At 55.2% G+C, this 15551-nt stretch overlaps 1 protein-coding gene across 16 annotated transcripts in view; it reads right to left on the bottom strand.

Moving 5' to 3' along the window:
* TCF3 (transcription factor 3) overlaps positions 1-15551 on the bottom strand; it is a 36699-nt gene that overhangs the window by 13636 nt on the left and 7512 nt on the right. For all 16 annotated transcript variants that reach the window (XM_032625704.1, XM_032625703.1, XM_032625705.1 and 13 more), the window contains exons 4-6: positions 3301-3374; positions 3063-3141; positions 273-340 (exon numbers count right to left, since the gene is read on the bottom strand). In XM_032625704.1, the coding sequence (XP_032481595.1) occupies positions 273-340; positions 3063-3141; positions 3301-3374 (221 nt within the window). The remainder of the gene's footprint in view (positions 1-272; positions 341-3062; positions 3142-3300; positions 3375-15551) is intronic.

Raw genomic sequence — 15551 nt, 5'->3', positions numbered from 1 at the left:
CTGTTTCAGCAGCTGCTGGAGAGTGACCAGCACTTGGCTGAGCCTTCCCAGATCAGGAGGCAATTGGGACGAATTTGTTTCAAATTAAAACTAGGGAATACAAGGTGGGGTGAGAAGTCAAGCGGTGACTATGGCCCCCACTGGGAACCTCCCATCCCTAACCACCTGCGCTGCCCCCTAGTCTGGAGACGGGGGCTCTCCAGGCTCCAAGGGCCACTGGGGGCCGACGGGACCCACGCCCTCCCCTGCCCACCCTGCAGATGCAGCCTCACCTGAGTCAGGCTGCCGACCCCTGCGTCTCTCCCAAAGGGGATGTACGCGCCCCGCTCGCCGCCCTTGCCTGTGGAAAAGGAAGGAGGGTGACCCAGAGCTGACCCAGAGGCCGGCACATGCCCGCATACAGCAGGCGCTCCACAAGTGCACAACACTGAAAACCGTGGTGGGACACTGGTCTCCCCATCAAGTGGCGAGGGGCTGAGGGACAAGTGGGGTTCCAGCCAGACGCTATCCCCAGATGACCCGCAGAGGATTCTGCAAACCCGCCAGGGCCCCCATGTGCCCCATCCCCAGAGCAGGACAGCACCGACTCGGCTCCCCACCCCTGCCCTTCTCGAGCTTTGGTTTCCTCTGTTCAAGGTCATGAGGTGTCACCTCCCCAGGGTGCTGGGTTCCCAGGGGACAGGTCGAGGTCCCTGGTATCTTGCAAGTTTCAGCACCCAGGCCCTGGGCTCCTTCCCCAGCTCCTGGACAGGGTCAGCTCACGAACAAGCATGTGACATCGCTGGGTATGCTGATTCAAGCCACTCAGTGCGAAGGAGCCCTTCCTCTGTGTGGGTGGGCAAGACCGAGCTGTGGGGGGACAGCCTGCCCGAGAGAGCAGCTGGTATGAACAGACTCCTGCAGCTACACAAACACCTGGATCCAGCCTCGCCTGAAGCAGGTCCCTGGATCCATCAGTACCTGAACAATTTCAGTATGTTTCTGGCTTCAGCTGGGCACCTATCCTGACTGAGGGTGGACCTTAACCAGCCTTACCGTGAGCAAGAAATCAGAATGCTTGACTGACTAATTTGGTTTATTCTCAAACTGGGCAGGGCGGGGTGGGGGAATTCTCCCCTTTATCCATTTATTTTTTGAATATTTTTACTTATTTTTTGGCCACGCTGCGCAGCTTGTGGGACCTCAGTTCCTCGACCAGGGATCAAACCTGTGCCCTCGGCTGTGAAAGTGCCGAGTCCTAACCACTGGACCACCAGGAAATTCCCTCTCCCCTTGATTTTAAAAGGACAATTTCAAGTGGACTCTTGGAGCAAATGCTGTTTAGGGGGCAGGGAGAAGGACCACGCTCCTACCAACACAGCAGATGCCCCACAGGCCACGCCCACCAGCTCAAGCTCAGGGCAGGCGACACGGGGCCCATTTAGGGATGAACAAACCACAGCCTGGAGGCCAGAGGGACTCGCCCCCAGTCCAGAGGGTGCACTCCTCCCTCCCTTCCCAGGGTGGCTGTGGGAAGCAAAGCTGGCCGGCCCAGCCAGGGCTCTGGGCTCCCCACTGCAGGGTGGGGCTGCTGTGGTTTGACCCTGCGTACAGCAGGCACCAAGCAGGGGCATCCTGAAAGGAAGGCTGAGGGAGGCAAGGAGAGAAAGCAGAGGTTCTGGGAGGGGACCTGCGATATCCACGAGCCCTGTGGGTATACAGCGGGTGCCCAAGCCATGCACCGGGCCTGGGCATCAGGGTATGAGAGGGGGAAGGAGGACAGACACCAAGAGCAGACCCACCAGGTCTCATCGAGGAGCTGGACCAGGTTGGGGGCCCCACGGGAACAGAGCGACCCTCGCCCCCTGGGCCTGACACTCACCGCCCGCTGCCCCACCATGGCTATCGCCAGCCCCAGTCCACAGGCAAGAAAACCAGGGCCCAGGGAGGCCGAAACTGTGCCCACCTCCCCACTGTCTCACTGGGCCTGGCCTGGGCTCCCTGCTGCACTCTCTGAGCTCCTCGGCCACTGGGGCGTGTGGCGGGTGTGTGACACAGCTGGGCTCTGGGCCCTGCTGACCAGGCCCGGCCGTGGGAACTGCCCGTGCCAGGAAGAAGCCAGAGGAAGGAACAGCAGAGGGGAACTGGTGTCGTGGCAGGTGCAGAGGCCACCCGGCCAGCCCTCACCTCCCGGTCTGGGAGATGCACACAGACTCCCGCTAGACACAGTGGGTGCCGGACACTGTGCTCCCCCTTCCTGCCTGGGACTGCACCCAGGCCACGCTCGCCCGTCTGGCTCCTTCCATGCGCCAGTCCACAAGGGCTGGACCCCAGGCCCTCCGGCCTTGGCTGCCCCACTGGTTGGCTGGGCCGGCAACGAGAGTTCACCCACCTCCCCCAGCAGCCACCAACCCCGCCGCCATGCACCTCAGCCTGGGAACCGCTGGGGACAGTGCCAAAGGAGCCTACCTCACCCGGCTGTCACGTGCAAGGACCTCGTGTCTCACGAGCACCAGGAGTGCGCAGCCCAGGCCCTGAGGCGGGAGCTGACTCACCCCCCGACCCCTTTCAACCTCCAGAGATGCCAGCTTGGCAGTCACCCCAACACTCCCTCAGAACAGGGAGGGCCCAGGCTCAGCAGGGCCAGCGCTCGGACACCCAACCAGGGCCTGAGGGTCCCAGAGGCCGGGTCCCTTCTCGCTGAGCCTCAGTCTGCTCATCTGCGAGATGGGGGTGGGCCTTCGGGCCTAGGGAGCCAGGTGAGTCCTTACCACTGGCTACGCAGAAGGCGCTGAGAATCCCCATCCCCGCAGGTCGGGAAACTGGGGCTAGAGAGGGGACCCTCACCCAGGTCCCGATGCTGATTCTCACGGTCAGGATGCCGGTGCTCTGGGGAGAGCAGGCGAGGGGGCCGGCCTCAGACTCGGCCTCCCCAGGTTGTCGGGACTCCGGAGTCCACTTCCCGGCAGGCACCTGGCTGGTCCCCACCTGTGTCCTCTGCTCTGGGTGGCCATCCCGGAAGCCCCGGTGCTCGAGGACCGAGTGGGCACGGGGGTGGGGGCAGGGACCACGTGGACACTCACCTCCGAGCCCAGGTCCCAGGAATGTGGACGAAGCGAGGGTGCCGTGGGACTCACTGAAGTGGGCGCCATCACCGTAGGTCTGTAGAGGGGACGGGCAGGGATGAGGGAGGCTCAGGGACACCTCTGGGTCAGGATGTGACCGCGCCACAGAGCCCAAAGCACCTGCAGGCCAGGCCGGGGTTCTCCTCGCGCTCACCCACCCCCACCCCAGGGTCTCAGGCCTCCAGGGGCTCCTCACCCGGCTGGGGTCGAAGGAGGAACTGTTCTGCTCGCCAGTGCCCCACGAGCCCGAACTGGGCCGGTCCTCGAGACCTGTAGGGCAGGAAGGCAGGGTTAGGGACCCGGCCCCTGGCCGCTCCACACCAGTCGCATTGCCTCGGGGAGCCCTCACTCGACCTGGGAAGCTTTCCAGGCCCCTCCCGACCCAGCTTGGTGCTGGAGCCCGTCCAGATGCACCCACCCTAGCACTACCCATGGTGACACCACTGCCAGCGGCAAGCACCCCGGACACACCGGCACTAAGCAGACCTCTGGGTCCACGGCCCAAGAAACAATTCCACCACCAGCTGCTGGCAAATTTGCCATTGCTGCTGGCACACTTCTACCCACCCGTCCAGCTCCCAGCCCACACTGGACGGAGCCCTCACTTGCACTCTGGGCTTCCCACCCCAGGCCCAAGTCCCTCCCTCTGGCCCAGGCTCATGAAGGCGTCAGGGAATAGGAATGAAGGATATCTCTCATCTCGAGAGTGGGAGCCTCCCCCTCCCCATCTCTGGCAATTCGAGAGGCGGGGCTGTCCCTTTGTTGAAGTAACAGCGGCAGCTGCCACGGACTACCCGCCAGGCACAGGCTGGCGGCAGGGAAGGAGAAATCCAATCCGGTAAGATAGGCGGGGCCCGGGGAGGGGGGGGGGCCCAGGTGTGGCAGGGTTAGCCACCGTGGGGACAAGGACCTTGGATGGACGGTGGGCAGGGCAGGGCCCTTATCTCCCTGAACACTCGCCCAGGGGCCCAGCCCAGGACCGGGATCTTCCCAGCAGGCAGGCACACGGGCCTGCACCCTTCCCGGGCGCGTGGGCTCCAACACGGTCCATCAAGGGCCACGGGGCTCAGGGCCTGCACAAGCAGAACGGGAGCAGTCCCCGGGCCCCTCCCACCTGTGCCTCAGTTTCCCTGCTCTTCAGATGGGGTCACAAACATGCCCTACTTTGCAGGGCTGGGGGTGTCCACGTACGAGTCTGAGTCAAAGCTGCCCAGGCCAGGCTGAGCCAGAGAGGCCGTGCCCAGCCCTGCCATCTGTGCCAGGGGAGGTGCCCCACCCCACCCCCGACCCCACATGGTGGACATCCTGAACACCCCAGCCGGAATCCTTCACCCCGCCCTCCTCTGCGCATCTGTACCAGAAATTTCTTTCAAATTGCATCCTTCTCTTTCGGTGCCTCTGAGTTAATCATTCCCCTGGGGAGTTGGTGTTTAATTGCTGTCTGATTTGCATAACTATGCATATTAATCTCCCAGTCTGATAAAAATTCATATACCTCGGTTAGATTCTGTTTTCTAATAAAAAATTTCCAACGTGATTACAATGCGGAGCCGGGGGCTGCCTTGGTGGGCAGGGGGTCAGACGGAGCTCCCATGGCCTCCACAAATCCATCTAACATGTGCCGCCAGGCTTGGGGTGTCTGCACCCCAAGGTCCTGAGTCCCCGCTTGGGCTTTGGGGACGAGATCAGCTGGTGAAGGGGGGTGACCCTGGTAGAAGGGCCAGCACCCGAGCCCCCGTTTCCCTCCTCGGCCACTTACTTGTCATCCCCTCGCTCTCCGGTACCCGCCCGCGAGCTCGTTCCGCTCTGGGTCCCCCACCCCCATGGGCATCCACCACGGGCCCCAGAGTCACCAGGACCCTTGAGCCAAGAGAGCAGGAGGCCAGGTCCAAGGCCAAAGCCAGGCCTTCCCACCCCCCTACCCCACCACCGAGGGCTGGCAGGGTGACGGGCGCTCCTGAGGCCGACACCCAGGGACCCCTAGAACTTGGGCCCCACAAGCTTCAGGTAGAGGCAACCAGGCCCTGCTCTGCCCTTTCTGGTAAAACCCCCCTCACCCAGCCCCAGCCTCCCCGCTGCTGGAGACCAGACGACAGAAAGAGGGATGGGCCCTCCCCCACCGCTACCATTAATAGTTATTAACCCCCAACTGGTTAATTATGCATTTTAAATAACCCAATCATGAATATTCATAACATCTCTTATTCACGTTCTAATTAAAATGTACTAATAGAATGAGACGTTGCTGTCGCAACATAATTTTTTTTCTTGAAGTGCTGGAGGTGAAGCGGTGGCAGGGCAGCCCCTGGAAAGGTCATCTCTCTGCTCAGACCCAGCCCTGACCCCAGGAAGAGGTGGGAGATGGACAAGCAGAGGGCTGAGTGTGCCCAAGGGCACCACCCCCCCCTGGGAGTTTCAGATCTGATCCGAGTCAGCCTGGGTGACAGAACGGCCCACCGTGAGGGCTGCCGCCAGGATGACCGGTGTGGCACAGCTGGACGCGCCCAGTCTGGGCTCCAGCCGGACACCCCCTTGGCTGGATGACATGGGGGGGCAGGCCCCTCTGAGGGGCCTCCGTCCCGGCTGATTCCTCCTGGGCAGGTGTGCCAACTGTGACTGGACCAAGTCTGGCCCTTGCCTACTTTTGTCAGTAAAGTTTTATTGGCGCATGGCCACAGACGTTTGTTCCCTGTATACAGCGGTGTTGGTTACAACGCAGAGATCACTTGCGATAAAAGCTGTCTGGCCCTTCACAGGGAAGGTGTGCTGACCCAGGCACGGAGAAGATTCCGGGAGCCAGTCCCTCCGTATGAAGTAGCCAGACTACCAGACTTCAGCACCTCGAGTGTGGAGAAGACATGGTCACAGGGCCTAGGCATGGCCCTGCACCGTCCCCACCACAACCCTGTCGCGTAGCCATGGTCGTCAGGGGCTTCGTGCTGCAGCCCCAGCTCTGTCAGCACCCCCCCACCTGGGTGCCCGGGCTAAATCCCAGGAGCCGTCCTCTCCCCTTCCCTCACTCCACTGCCCCCCACCCGTGGTCTCGGATCAGAGCCTGGCTCGGCCCTGTGTCCCCTGGGTCAAGCCCCATCCGTACAGCAGTGTCCCCCCCACCCCAGGTTCCCTGCCCACACTCCACCCCAAGCAGCCTGATGGAGCTTCTGGAAGCAAAACCTGCCTCTCCTCCCTCCCTCTAGACTCTCCCATGGCTCCCCACTGCTCTCAGGGTAAAGACTAGACCCCTCCCTGACCGCCCTTCGACCCCAGCTCACTCTTCCCTGCCCAACAAGTGAGCAGATCCCCAACTCCGACCCAAGCTCTGCCCCAGTGGTCCCCACACCTTCATCGCCCGTCAGGGAGGTTGCCTTGCTGGCCCCCTGTCCCCAGCATTGCCTGAACAGGGCTGGCCCCCAAACAACCTCGACAAATATGTTTTTGGCCTCTTCACTGCTCTGATAATTATCTAACCCATCACAATGTCCTCCGGCGGTGCCATCCTCCTGCAGTCACAGGCAGCTACTACGGGACTGGCGGAAAGAGCTCTCCCATCGACGGGATGTTAATTAACGCACGAGTAGATGACCCTGTGTGGCTAAGCGGCTGCTGTGCTGGACGTGTGGCCCCTCCAAGTAAAGACTAAAGTAGCAACAGCAATAAAAATAACCACCATGCACCATGATCACATCTGAGAAAAAATTAACAGCACCTGAGAGCAGCCGTCCGCCGGTCCTCACGTTAGTGTTTCCTTCCTGCCGCTATCAGCTCCCCAAGGCTGTCAGCTCTCCCTCTGGCTTTTCCCCCTTAGAATTAAAATCTCCGAGAAACGGGATGGTGGCCTGTTCAGCAGCACCTGGGGTCTCATGAGGGGCAAGCCCAACACAGGTGTGAGTCAGGAGAAAGTCCTTCCTCAAGTGGGCCAGGGCCTCCCTGCACCGGCCAGTGGGGTCCTCACCTCTCTTCCTGTGATGTTTGGGGCAACTTCTGAACTCTTACATCACTTCAGACTTGAAGGAAAGCTGCGGGGAGATGCACGACATGCCCCAGACCCTCTCATGGCTTATATGCGCCCCCTTTTTCATTCGCCCCTCCGTGTTCACAAGCAGCTATGCTTGTCTCTGGCCTTCAGAGTTTCAAAAGTTGCTAGGAATTCCAGGGCGCCAGGGAGCTCCTGCCAGAGGGAGCAGGTTCCAAGTGGCTGGAGGAAAAGTGCCGGAGCGGCTCACAGCCCTTGCCGTTCCTGCCCCTGAAAGTGGGGGTGGGGAGACAGGGGACCTGGAGCTGCGCCCAAGCAAGCGGATCTGAGGCTGGAGAGGAAGTGAGTGGAGGGCACAGCCCACCATTTCCAAGAGCAGATGGTCCCCCAAACCAGGGCTTGGCTCCAACCCAACCTCTCCTGAACCCCCGGAGCAGCAAGCCCCAACCCCAGAGGCTTCCCCAATGGGCAGAGCTGGTCCTCAGGTGGGGGGCCCACATATGCGTGGTAATTCAGAGGAATGGGGTCCCCCAGCTGCAGAAACTGCCCTGCCCCCTCCCTCCTGTGAATTTCAGATTCGTGACTAAAGCAACAGCAGAAAGACCCCATCCTGCTTCAGTCTCAAGGGGAACCCCTCTGTCCAACGGCGAGGTTGGGAGGATCTCGCCCACCCCACCGCTCAGCCAAGTATGAGCTCAGAATCCCAGCTGGGACCTCCCTGCAAGAAACAGGCCCGGGGGGAAACAAGCGCGGAACACAGAAGATGGACATTCACAGATTTAGGATTTATCCCAGAAGCATATCTAAGACCACCACCATGCGCCCTCAAGGCAACTGCAGAGCTTGTGGGTGCCATAGAATAGAAGGAAGATAAGGCTTCAGGGAGAGAGTAAGAGCCAAAGCAGGAAAAACTAAGAAGTTTCTGCTGCCAATTCACAAGAGATTTTAAAAGCAGCGTCAGGGGCTTCCCTGGTGGCGCAGTGGTTGAGAGTCTGCCTGCCGATGCAGGGGACGCAGGTTCGTGCCCTGGTCCGGGAGGATCCCACATGCCGCGGAGCGGCTGGGCCCGTGAGCCATGGCCGCTGAGCCTGCGCTCCGCAACGGGAGAGGCCGCGGCAGTGAGAGGCCTGCGTACTGCAAAAAAAAGCAGCGTCAGAGGCGGCGAGGCAGAAGTGACAATGCAGAAGAGGTGATCGAACAGAAGGGTGGGTTCTGGAGACGCCCCCAAACACCAGGGAAGGGGGGATTCTGAGACAACAGACACGAGGGCCTAACACGAGCCCAGACACTGGAGCCGGCATCCCGGCATCCCAGGAGGAACAGGAAACACCCAAACCTCGAGTTAGAGAAAAACCCGCGCGCGCACAACCCGTGGGGCTGGAGCTGAGGGAAGGAAGGCGAGGGCCCAGGAATTCCACCCCCAACCCACTGCCCCTCACAAGAGGCAGGAGCCAGGTGCACATCCAGAGCCGCACCCCTCCCTGGAGAACAACCCCAAGGGAGGGGAGTCCCAGCACAGACCCTGCGAGTCTGGAGGACGCAATGGTGCAGGGATGCTGAGCACATCTGGGCCACACGTTAAGTTAAACTAAGTGGAATTTCGACGCCATCCCAAGAACGGGCACCAGAGCCCGCTGGTGTCGTGCTGCTTCAGGCACTTCCTGTGGTTTATCCCACTGAACCCTTAAGTGGCCGCCATCAACCTCACTTCCTAGATGAGGAGACTGAAGCCTTGTAAGTGGCAGAATGAACACAGTAAGGACACGTGTTTCTCAGCCGGACACAAACATTGCGAACAAAGAGAAACAACATTTCTAAAGAGTGGCAACGTATTTATACCAAAACAGGAGGGTTGGGGAAGAACGCTTTCCTGCAGGACAAGATGGGACACTTCACTTCTGAGGCGGAAGGAGCCAGACTTGGGAGGCTTCAGCACATTCCCTAAAACCATTAGAACCACCAGCAGCACAGCCTTCCAAACCCAACCCAAGAAAAGACACCAGGCACGACTGCAAGGAAAAAGTATAAAGACGGGAAAACCTAAAGTAAGAGCATGGAAGGTATAAGACAGATGCAGACTCAATTGTTTTGAAAGCTGAGAACACAGCACCTACAGAAAACAGGTCTGGAACGAGTGACTCAGGAAGACAATCCGATGCACACAGATATACCAAGCAACACAAGTGAAAATGAGGGGCCGTCACATGCACAGAAAAGGCTGAATTCAAGGTGCAAGCTCTCACGTGGAATAGAGGGTGGGTTTTTGTCAACAGTGGGCTGGACCCACAGAGAACATCCCACCGCCCTGGGGCCTTGACACTGAACAAATTAGAAGTCTAAACGTGATGGGCAGGAGAAGACGACCTCACAGCTCCATGTCAAAGTATCCCTCAAGGGCTTCCCTGGTGGCGCTGTGGTTGAGAGTCCGCCTGCCGATGCAGGGGACACAGGTTCATGCCCCGGTCTGGGAAGATCCCACATGCCGTGGAGCGGCTGGGCCCGTGAGCCATGGCCGCTGAGCCTGCGTGTCCGGAGCCAGTGCTCCGCAACGGGAGAGGCCACAACTGTGAGAGGCCCGCATACCGCAAAAAAAAAAAAAAAAAAAAAAAAAGTATCCCTCAAGCCCTCAGGAATAGGACAGACATGGCCCCCGTTACAGGAGAGTAGGAACGCCCTGCATCTCACCAACAGCAGCACAGCCCAAGCCACGTTGACTTTTGCGTCGGTGACCTAGAAATTAGCCAATCGAGGAATAAACACTCCACGGCCAACCTGGAAACTGGAAATCTCTGAAGAACCTGACTCAAAGAGAAATGTGCTTTAAAAATTATTACCAAGGGCTTCCCCGGTGGCGCAGTGGTTGAGAGTCCGCCTGCCGATGCAGGGGACACGGGTTCGTGCCCCGGTCTGGGAAGATCCCACATGCCGCGGAGCAGCTGGGCCCGTGAGCCACAGCTGCTGAGCCTGCACGTCCGGAGCCTGTGCTCCGCAACGGGAGAGGCCACAGCAGTGAGAGGCCCGCGTACCACAAAAAAAAAAAAAATACCAAGAATCTATAAAAAAAAAATAACGAAAATACGCATTATTGAAACCAACAGGATATGGCCAAAGTGGTCCTCGGAGGGAAATCTATAACCCTCAACACGATTACTGGGCAAGAGAACAGCGATAAACAAACGGGCCTTCTATTCAAAAGTCAAGAGAAAAAAGAAAACCAAAAAAACGGGAGGAACTAAAACAGAAGTAGTGGGGGATTCCCTGGCGGTCCAGTGGTTAGGACTCCACTCTTTCACTGCCAGGGCCCGGGTTCGATCCCTGGTTGGAGAACTAGGATACCACAAGCCACATGGCATGGCAAAAAAAAAAAAAGGATAAATTAACTAAATTAAATAGAAGCAGTGAAAAGAAAAGCAGCTAATTGATAAAGATCGATTCGTCAATGAAGCAGATTCCTTGGGAAAAAATCAATACAGACACGAGACAGCTGGGTCCAGGACAAGGGAACAAAAAGAATAAGTAGATTCAGGACTGAGACATGGATTCATAGGCTCCGGACACACAGGCTCAGCGGCCGTGGCTCACGGGCCTAGCCGCTCCGCAGCATGTGGGATCTTCCCGGACCGGGGAACGAACCCGTGTCCCCTGCCTCGGCAGGCAGACTCTCAACCACTGCGCCACCAGGGAAGCCCAGATTCCTGTATTATTAAAGAATGCAATATGAATCATTTTTAAATGTGCCTGAAACGGATGATTTTTTTCCCCCCTAACAAAATGCTAGAATTTACAAGATGAGTGGACAAAATCGCAACAGGCCAATCGCCGCAGCAGAAATGAAGCAGTTGGGGAAAGTGTCACATGCAAACAGGGTGGCAGTCTGCTCCCCAGTGCCCAGAGAATGGGGGGCCCCACTTGCTGGAGACTGTTCCAGAGACACTGGTGCAGAAACATGGCAGGGAGCCACAAGAAGCCTCAGTGCCACACGACATGGGAACGCAGGCAAAATGCAAAACGGATGCTGGCAGATCTGGTCTGGCAGCTAATCAAGGATATGGACCAAACCCAAAATTCAGGGAATATCTGGGTGAGAAAAACCATTAATGGACAGCGTCAGGACGTGAGGAAGGAGGAAACCAGGGGCTGTCCTAAGGTACCCAACACACCACAGTGATGCCAATCACTTGCGTGGATGGTCACATAGGACCAGAAGGAAACGCCCTGAACATGATAAACACAGACAGTCAGAGAGATCTATCTTGAATCAACAGCCAGGATCAGGCCCGGTCCTGCTGACAAGAAGCCAAACAGCACACACCCAATGTGGTTCTACGAACACTTGCTGATGTGAAAAGGCACGTGGCCTCCGCACCAGGATGGAAGAGGCCTGAGGATGATTTACCTGGAAAACCAAGCCAAGGGAAGAATGCAAATAATTAGGGGATGTCAGGAAGCAACCAGGTAGAAAATACGGTAAAAAAGATCCCCAAACCACAGCATGGAAAATCCTAAAACACCTAGAAACAACCCTCACTGCAGAAGTATGTGAGCAAATTAAGAAAGAAAACTATAAAATGGCTAAGTGCCTTATGCTTTCATTTTCAAAGTTTACCTTAAAAACTTAATATCAAGGGTCAAAACTTAAGGAAGAAGACACCAAGTTCTTAAAATATGAAAATGCAGTACTATAAACACAAACAGTTCTTCCGAAATTTACCTATGAATTTAACATAACATCAAAATCCCAACAGGTAGGTTTGTTTTGGAGGGATGTGGGAGGAGACATAACGGTTTCTAAAGATCATGAAAAAGAATCAGCATGTCTGAATATGGGGTGGGGGTGGGGGACCCTGAAAAACAACAATTGCAGACTATAAAAACACCACAAAGCTAAAGTAACTAGGGGACTTCCCTGGTGGTCCAGTGGCTAAGACTCCACACTCCCAATTCAGGGGGCCTGGGGTTTGATCCCTGGCGAGGGGACTATATATCCCACATGCCACAACTAAAGACCCCACATGCCACAAATAAAGATTCTGCATGCTGCAACTAAAGACCCCACATGCCACAACTGAAGATCCCGCACGCCACAACTAAAGATCCCACATGTGGCAACGAAGATCCCACACGCTGCAACTAAGACCCCGCACAGGGCTTCCCTGGTGGCGCAGTGGTTGAGAGTCTGCCTGCTAATGCAGGGGACACGGGTTCGAGCCCTGGGCTGGGAGGATCCCACATGCCGCGGAGCAACTGGGCCCGTGAGCCACAACTACTGAGCCTGCTCATCTGGAGCCTGCGCTTCGCAACGAGAGGCCACGATAGTTAGAGGCCTGCGTACCGCGATGAAGAGTGGCCCCTGCTTGCCGCACCTAGAGAAAGCCCTCGCACAGAAACGAAGACCCAACACAGCCATAAATAAATAAATAAATAAATAAATAAATAAATAAGTGCCAAAAAAAAAAAAAAAAAAAAAAAGACCCCGCACAGCCAAATAAGTAAAAGAAAAGAAAAAGAAAAAAGAAAAATTTAGTAATAATTCTAAAAAGCTACAGTAACTGACACCGGGTAGTACTAAAGTAACAGGAAGGTAAAAAGATGAGACAAAAATTCATGGGTAAATGGCAATTTAGGAAATGCTTTAAGGCATTTCGAACCACCAAGAAAGGTTTTCTTGAGTTTATTCTGTTGTCCTAGAACTTCCTAAATTAAATGCTTACTCCATTTCTTTTCATTGTATCTGAAGACTGTCAAAGGCTATGATTCTTCCCTAAATACAGCTTTAGCTGCACCTTGTAGCTTCGGTGTGTTTAGATTATTGCTGATTTCCGTCTAGCCTGTTTTAATTTCCTCTTTAACCCAAGAGGTAAACAAAAAGGAATTTTGTTATTTCCAAGTCATTAAGCTTTTTACTTATTTCTACGCTTTTTGGTCTTTCACTTCCAGTTTTACCACATTGTTCTCAAAGAATATGGTTTATATTTTGGTCACTTTTTTTTTTTCCCGGTCACTTTTTTTGTTACAGGTTTTTTTTGTGCACAGTATGTGACCAATTTTTATAAGAACGGTATGTTCTCTTTTACAAGGCATGGCCTTTAAAGGTAAGTGCTTCTAACTGGAGGTGCCCCTCAGAATTGCCTGGAAGCTCTTACAGGCCCCATCCCAGGCTTTTTATCAGTGTCTCTGGGTCCAGGGCCCGGGGATGTGTGTTCTGAGCAGTCCCACGGGTGAGCTGGATGTGTGCCCTTGGCCAGGAACTGCTGCATAAGCTCAACCTTGATCACTTCACTGTTGAGGTTCTCTACCTCCCACTTATTTTTCACTTTTTTGCTCTGCCAAGAACTGCAAAGGCATGCTTTTCTGCCCTCCAGCATCTTTTCCCGTATATTCCTCAACTTGATGGAATGAGGTACAGGCACATTCATGACTGTCACATCTGCAATGCAGAATGGACTGTGTCATCTAATTCTCAAGGATTTTGCAGAAATGGCACCAAAGCTAGAACAACATAGAAGACTTGACAACGTTAAAACTGAAACCTGTAAAGTACTGAGGCAAATTAAAAGTCTCCATCATCAACAACGGTTATAAATGAAAACTTAGGGAAAAGGCTGCAAATCACAAAAGACTAACATCCTTCCTCTATAAAAAGCTCTTACAAATCAGTAAGTGCAGCACAGTGCAGCAGTACAAGACACTACAGGGAAACAACACTGGGTGGCTAGCTGAGATGGTTAATAAACTCTGAATTTCAGCTTCATGGTAAGTAAAATGGGGATGACAATCGCCCTTATTTCATCAACCTGTGAGGAGTGAGGACTCAGAATAAACTATCCAGGCTCAGTGCCTGGCATACAGTGCTCAACAAACGTTGACTTAAGTTGTTGTTGTTAAGTGTTACTGTTGCTGTTGTTTTAAAAAGTTCACCAGGTAGCAATAAAAAGGAACAAGCTGTTGATCCAGCCAACAACTTGAAGGGATTTCCAAGGAACTGTGCTCAGTAGAAAAAGCCAATCTCAGAAGGTTCCATGCTGTACGGTTCCACGTATGTAACATTCTCGACACAACAAAGTTGGGAAGATGGAAAAGAATAAATCAGGGGTCGTCAGGGTGAGGGGTGGTGGGTGACAGCAGGTGGGAGGTCATGAGGCGACAGAACAATTCTGAACAGACCATGGTGGTGGCTTCACGGCACTACACACGGGATAAAACCAAGCAGAACTACGAGCACACAAACTTGTGCACGCAGATCTTGTGAATAAACTACGATATCCAAATAAACTCTTGTAGATCGTACCAAGGTCAGCCTCCCGATTTGGTGTCATGTGAGGAACTTGCAGGATTGACAGCTGGGGAGGCTGAGGAGGGGCGTGTGGGGCCGCCCTGCACATTTCTTTGCAACTTCCTGTGAATACATCACTATTTCAAAATAAAAAGTTCACTAAATCCAAGGAAAAAAGGGGGTAGTGATCAGAAATTCATCAAAAAATAACTCATCTGGCCAATCTGCTTTTGGAAAGATAATTGCCCATGATTAACGTGTAAATGCCCATTGAAATGGCACATTTGGAGGAGGGTGGAAACAGCCGGCACTGGGACACCAGAGGGACATTCTTACTGTGGACGCAAGTCCACGGCTGGCAGTTCTAACCGGGAACTTACTCTGAGGCCATAACCGCACAGCTGTGCTGAGCCAGGGTAGATGCCGCCTTGCCTACCTGTTAGGTTTGTACCCAAGGGCACATTACCTTTAGAGTCACACAGACCAGGAAAGCTGCGAGACAGGAAAACAGGGAAGACGTCGTCTCCTCCGGTGTCAGCAGGTGTTTCCCCATATCTCGTGGGGCCTCGGACCCTGTAGGTTGTGGCAGAGGACGTGCTGCCACTGAGAGATCTGTGCCTTGGGGTTTCCCAAAAAGGAGGGAGTGGAAAAATCATCCCCGTTCTGCAGTCTTCTGCTCTAGATGACGAGGAGAAATCCTCTGGCCTCGGCGCCTCCCTGACAGAGTCTTTCAACAGGGACGGCACAAGCAGCCCGCACACCCCACATGCTCAGCTCCTCTTCCCAAAACCTTCGGAGACCCTCCTCAGAGACCCGACCCCGCTGGCCTGGGTTGCTCCTCTCCTAACATGAAGTGCCCTTTCGAAGTGAATCTAAAAGAAGCAAGTTGACTCAAAGGAATTCTAAGTAGAGAGACACTAGGCCAAGACGTGCAAGGAGGGTGAAAGGGAGAATGTGGCTGGCGTGACCTACTATCATTCAGAAACTCCTGTCCCCTTAAAGCGACACTGCCCGTCTGCAGGGCGGTGACCCATCTTACAGATGAAAAAAGCTGAGGCTCAGAAAGGGGGTGACTTCCCCAAGCCCTATCCCGCTGTTGGACCACCAACCTTTCCACCCACCCCCACCTTCCCCTGGAGTCTCCAGCTCCACCAATGAGGGAGTAGGGAAATGAGCTCAGAGCTGGGAGAGCCCCCCAAAG

The sequence above is a fragment of the Phocoena sinus genome, chromosome 3 (genome assembly GCF_008692025.1).
Source record: "Phocoena sinus isolate mPhoSin1 chromosome 3, mPhoSin1.pri, whole genome shotgun sequence".
Lineage (NCBI taxonomy): Eukaryota > Metazoa > Chordata > Mammalia > Artiodactyla > Phocoenidae > Phocoena > Phocoena sinus.
The sequence above is the reverse complement of the archived record's forward strand: the minus strand, read 5'-3'. Positions and strand labels throughout refer to the sequence as shown.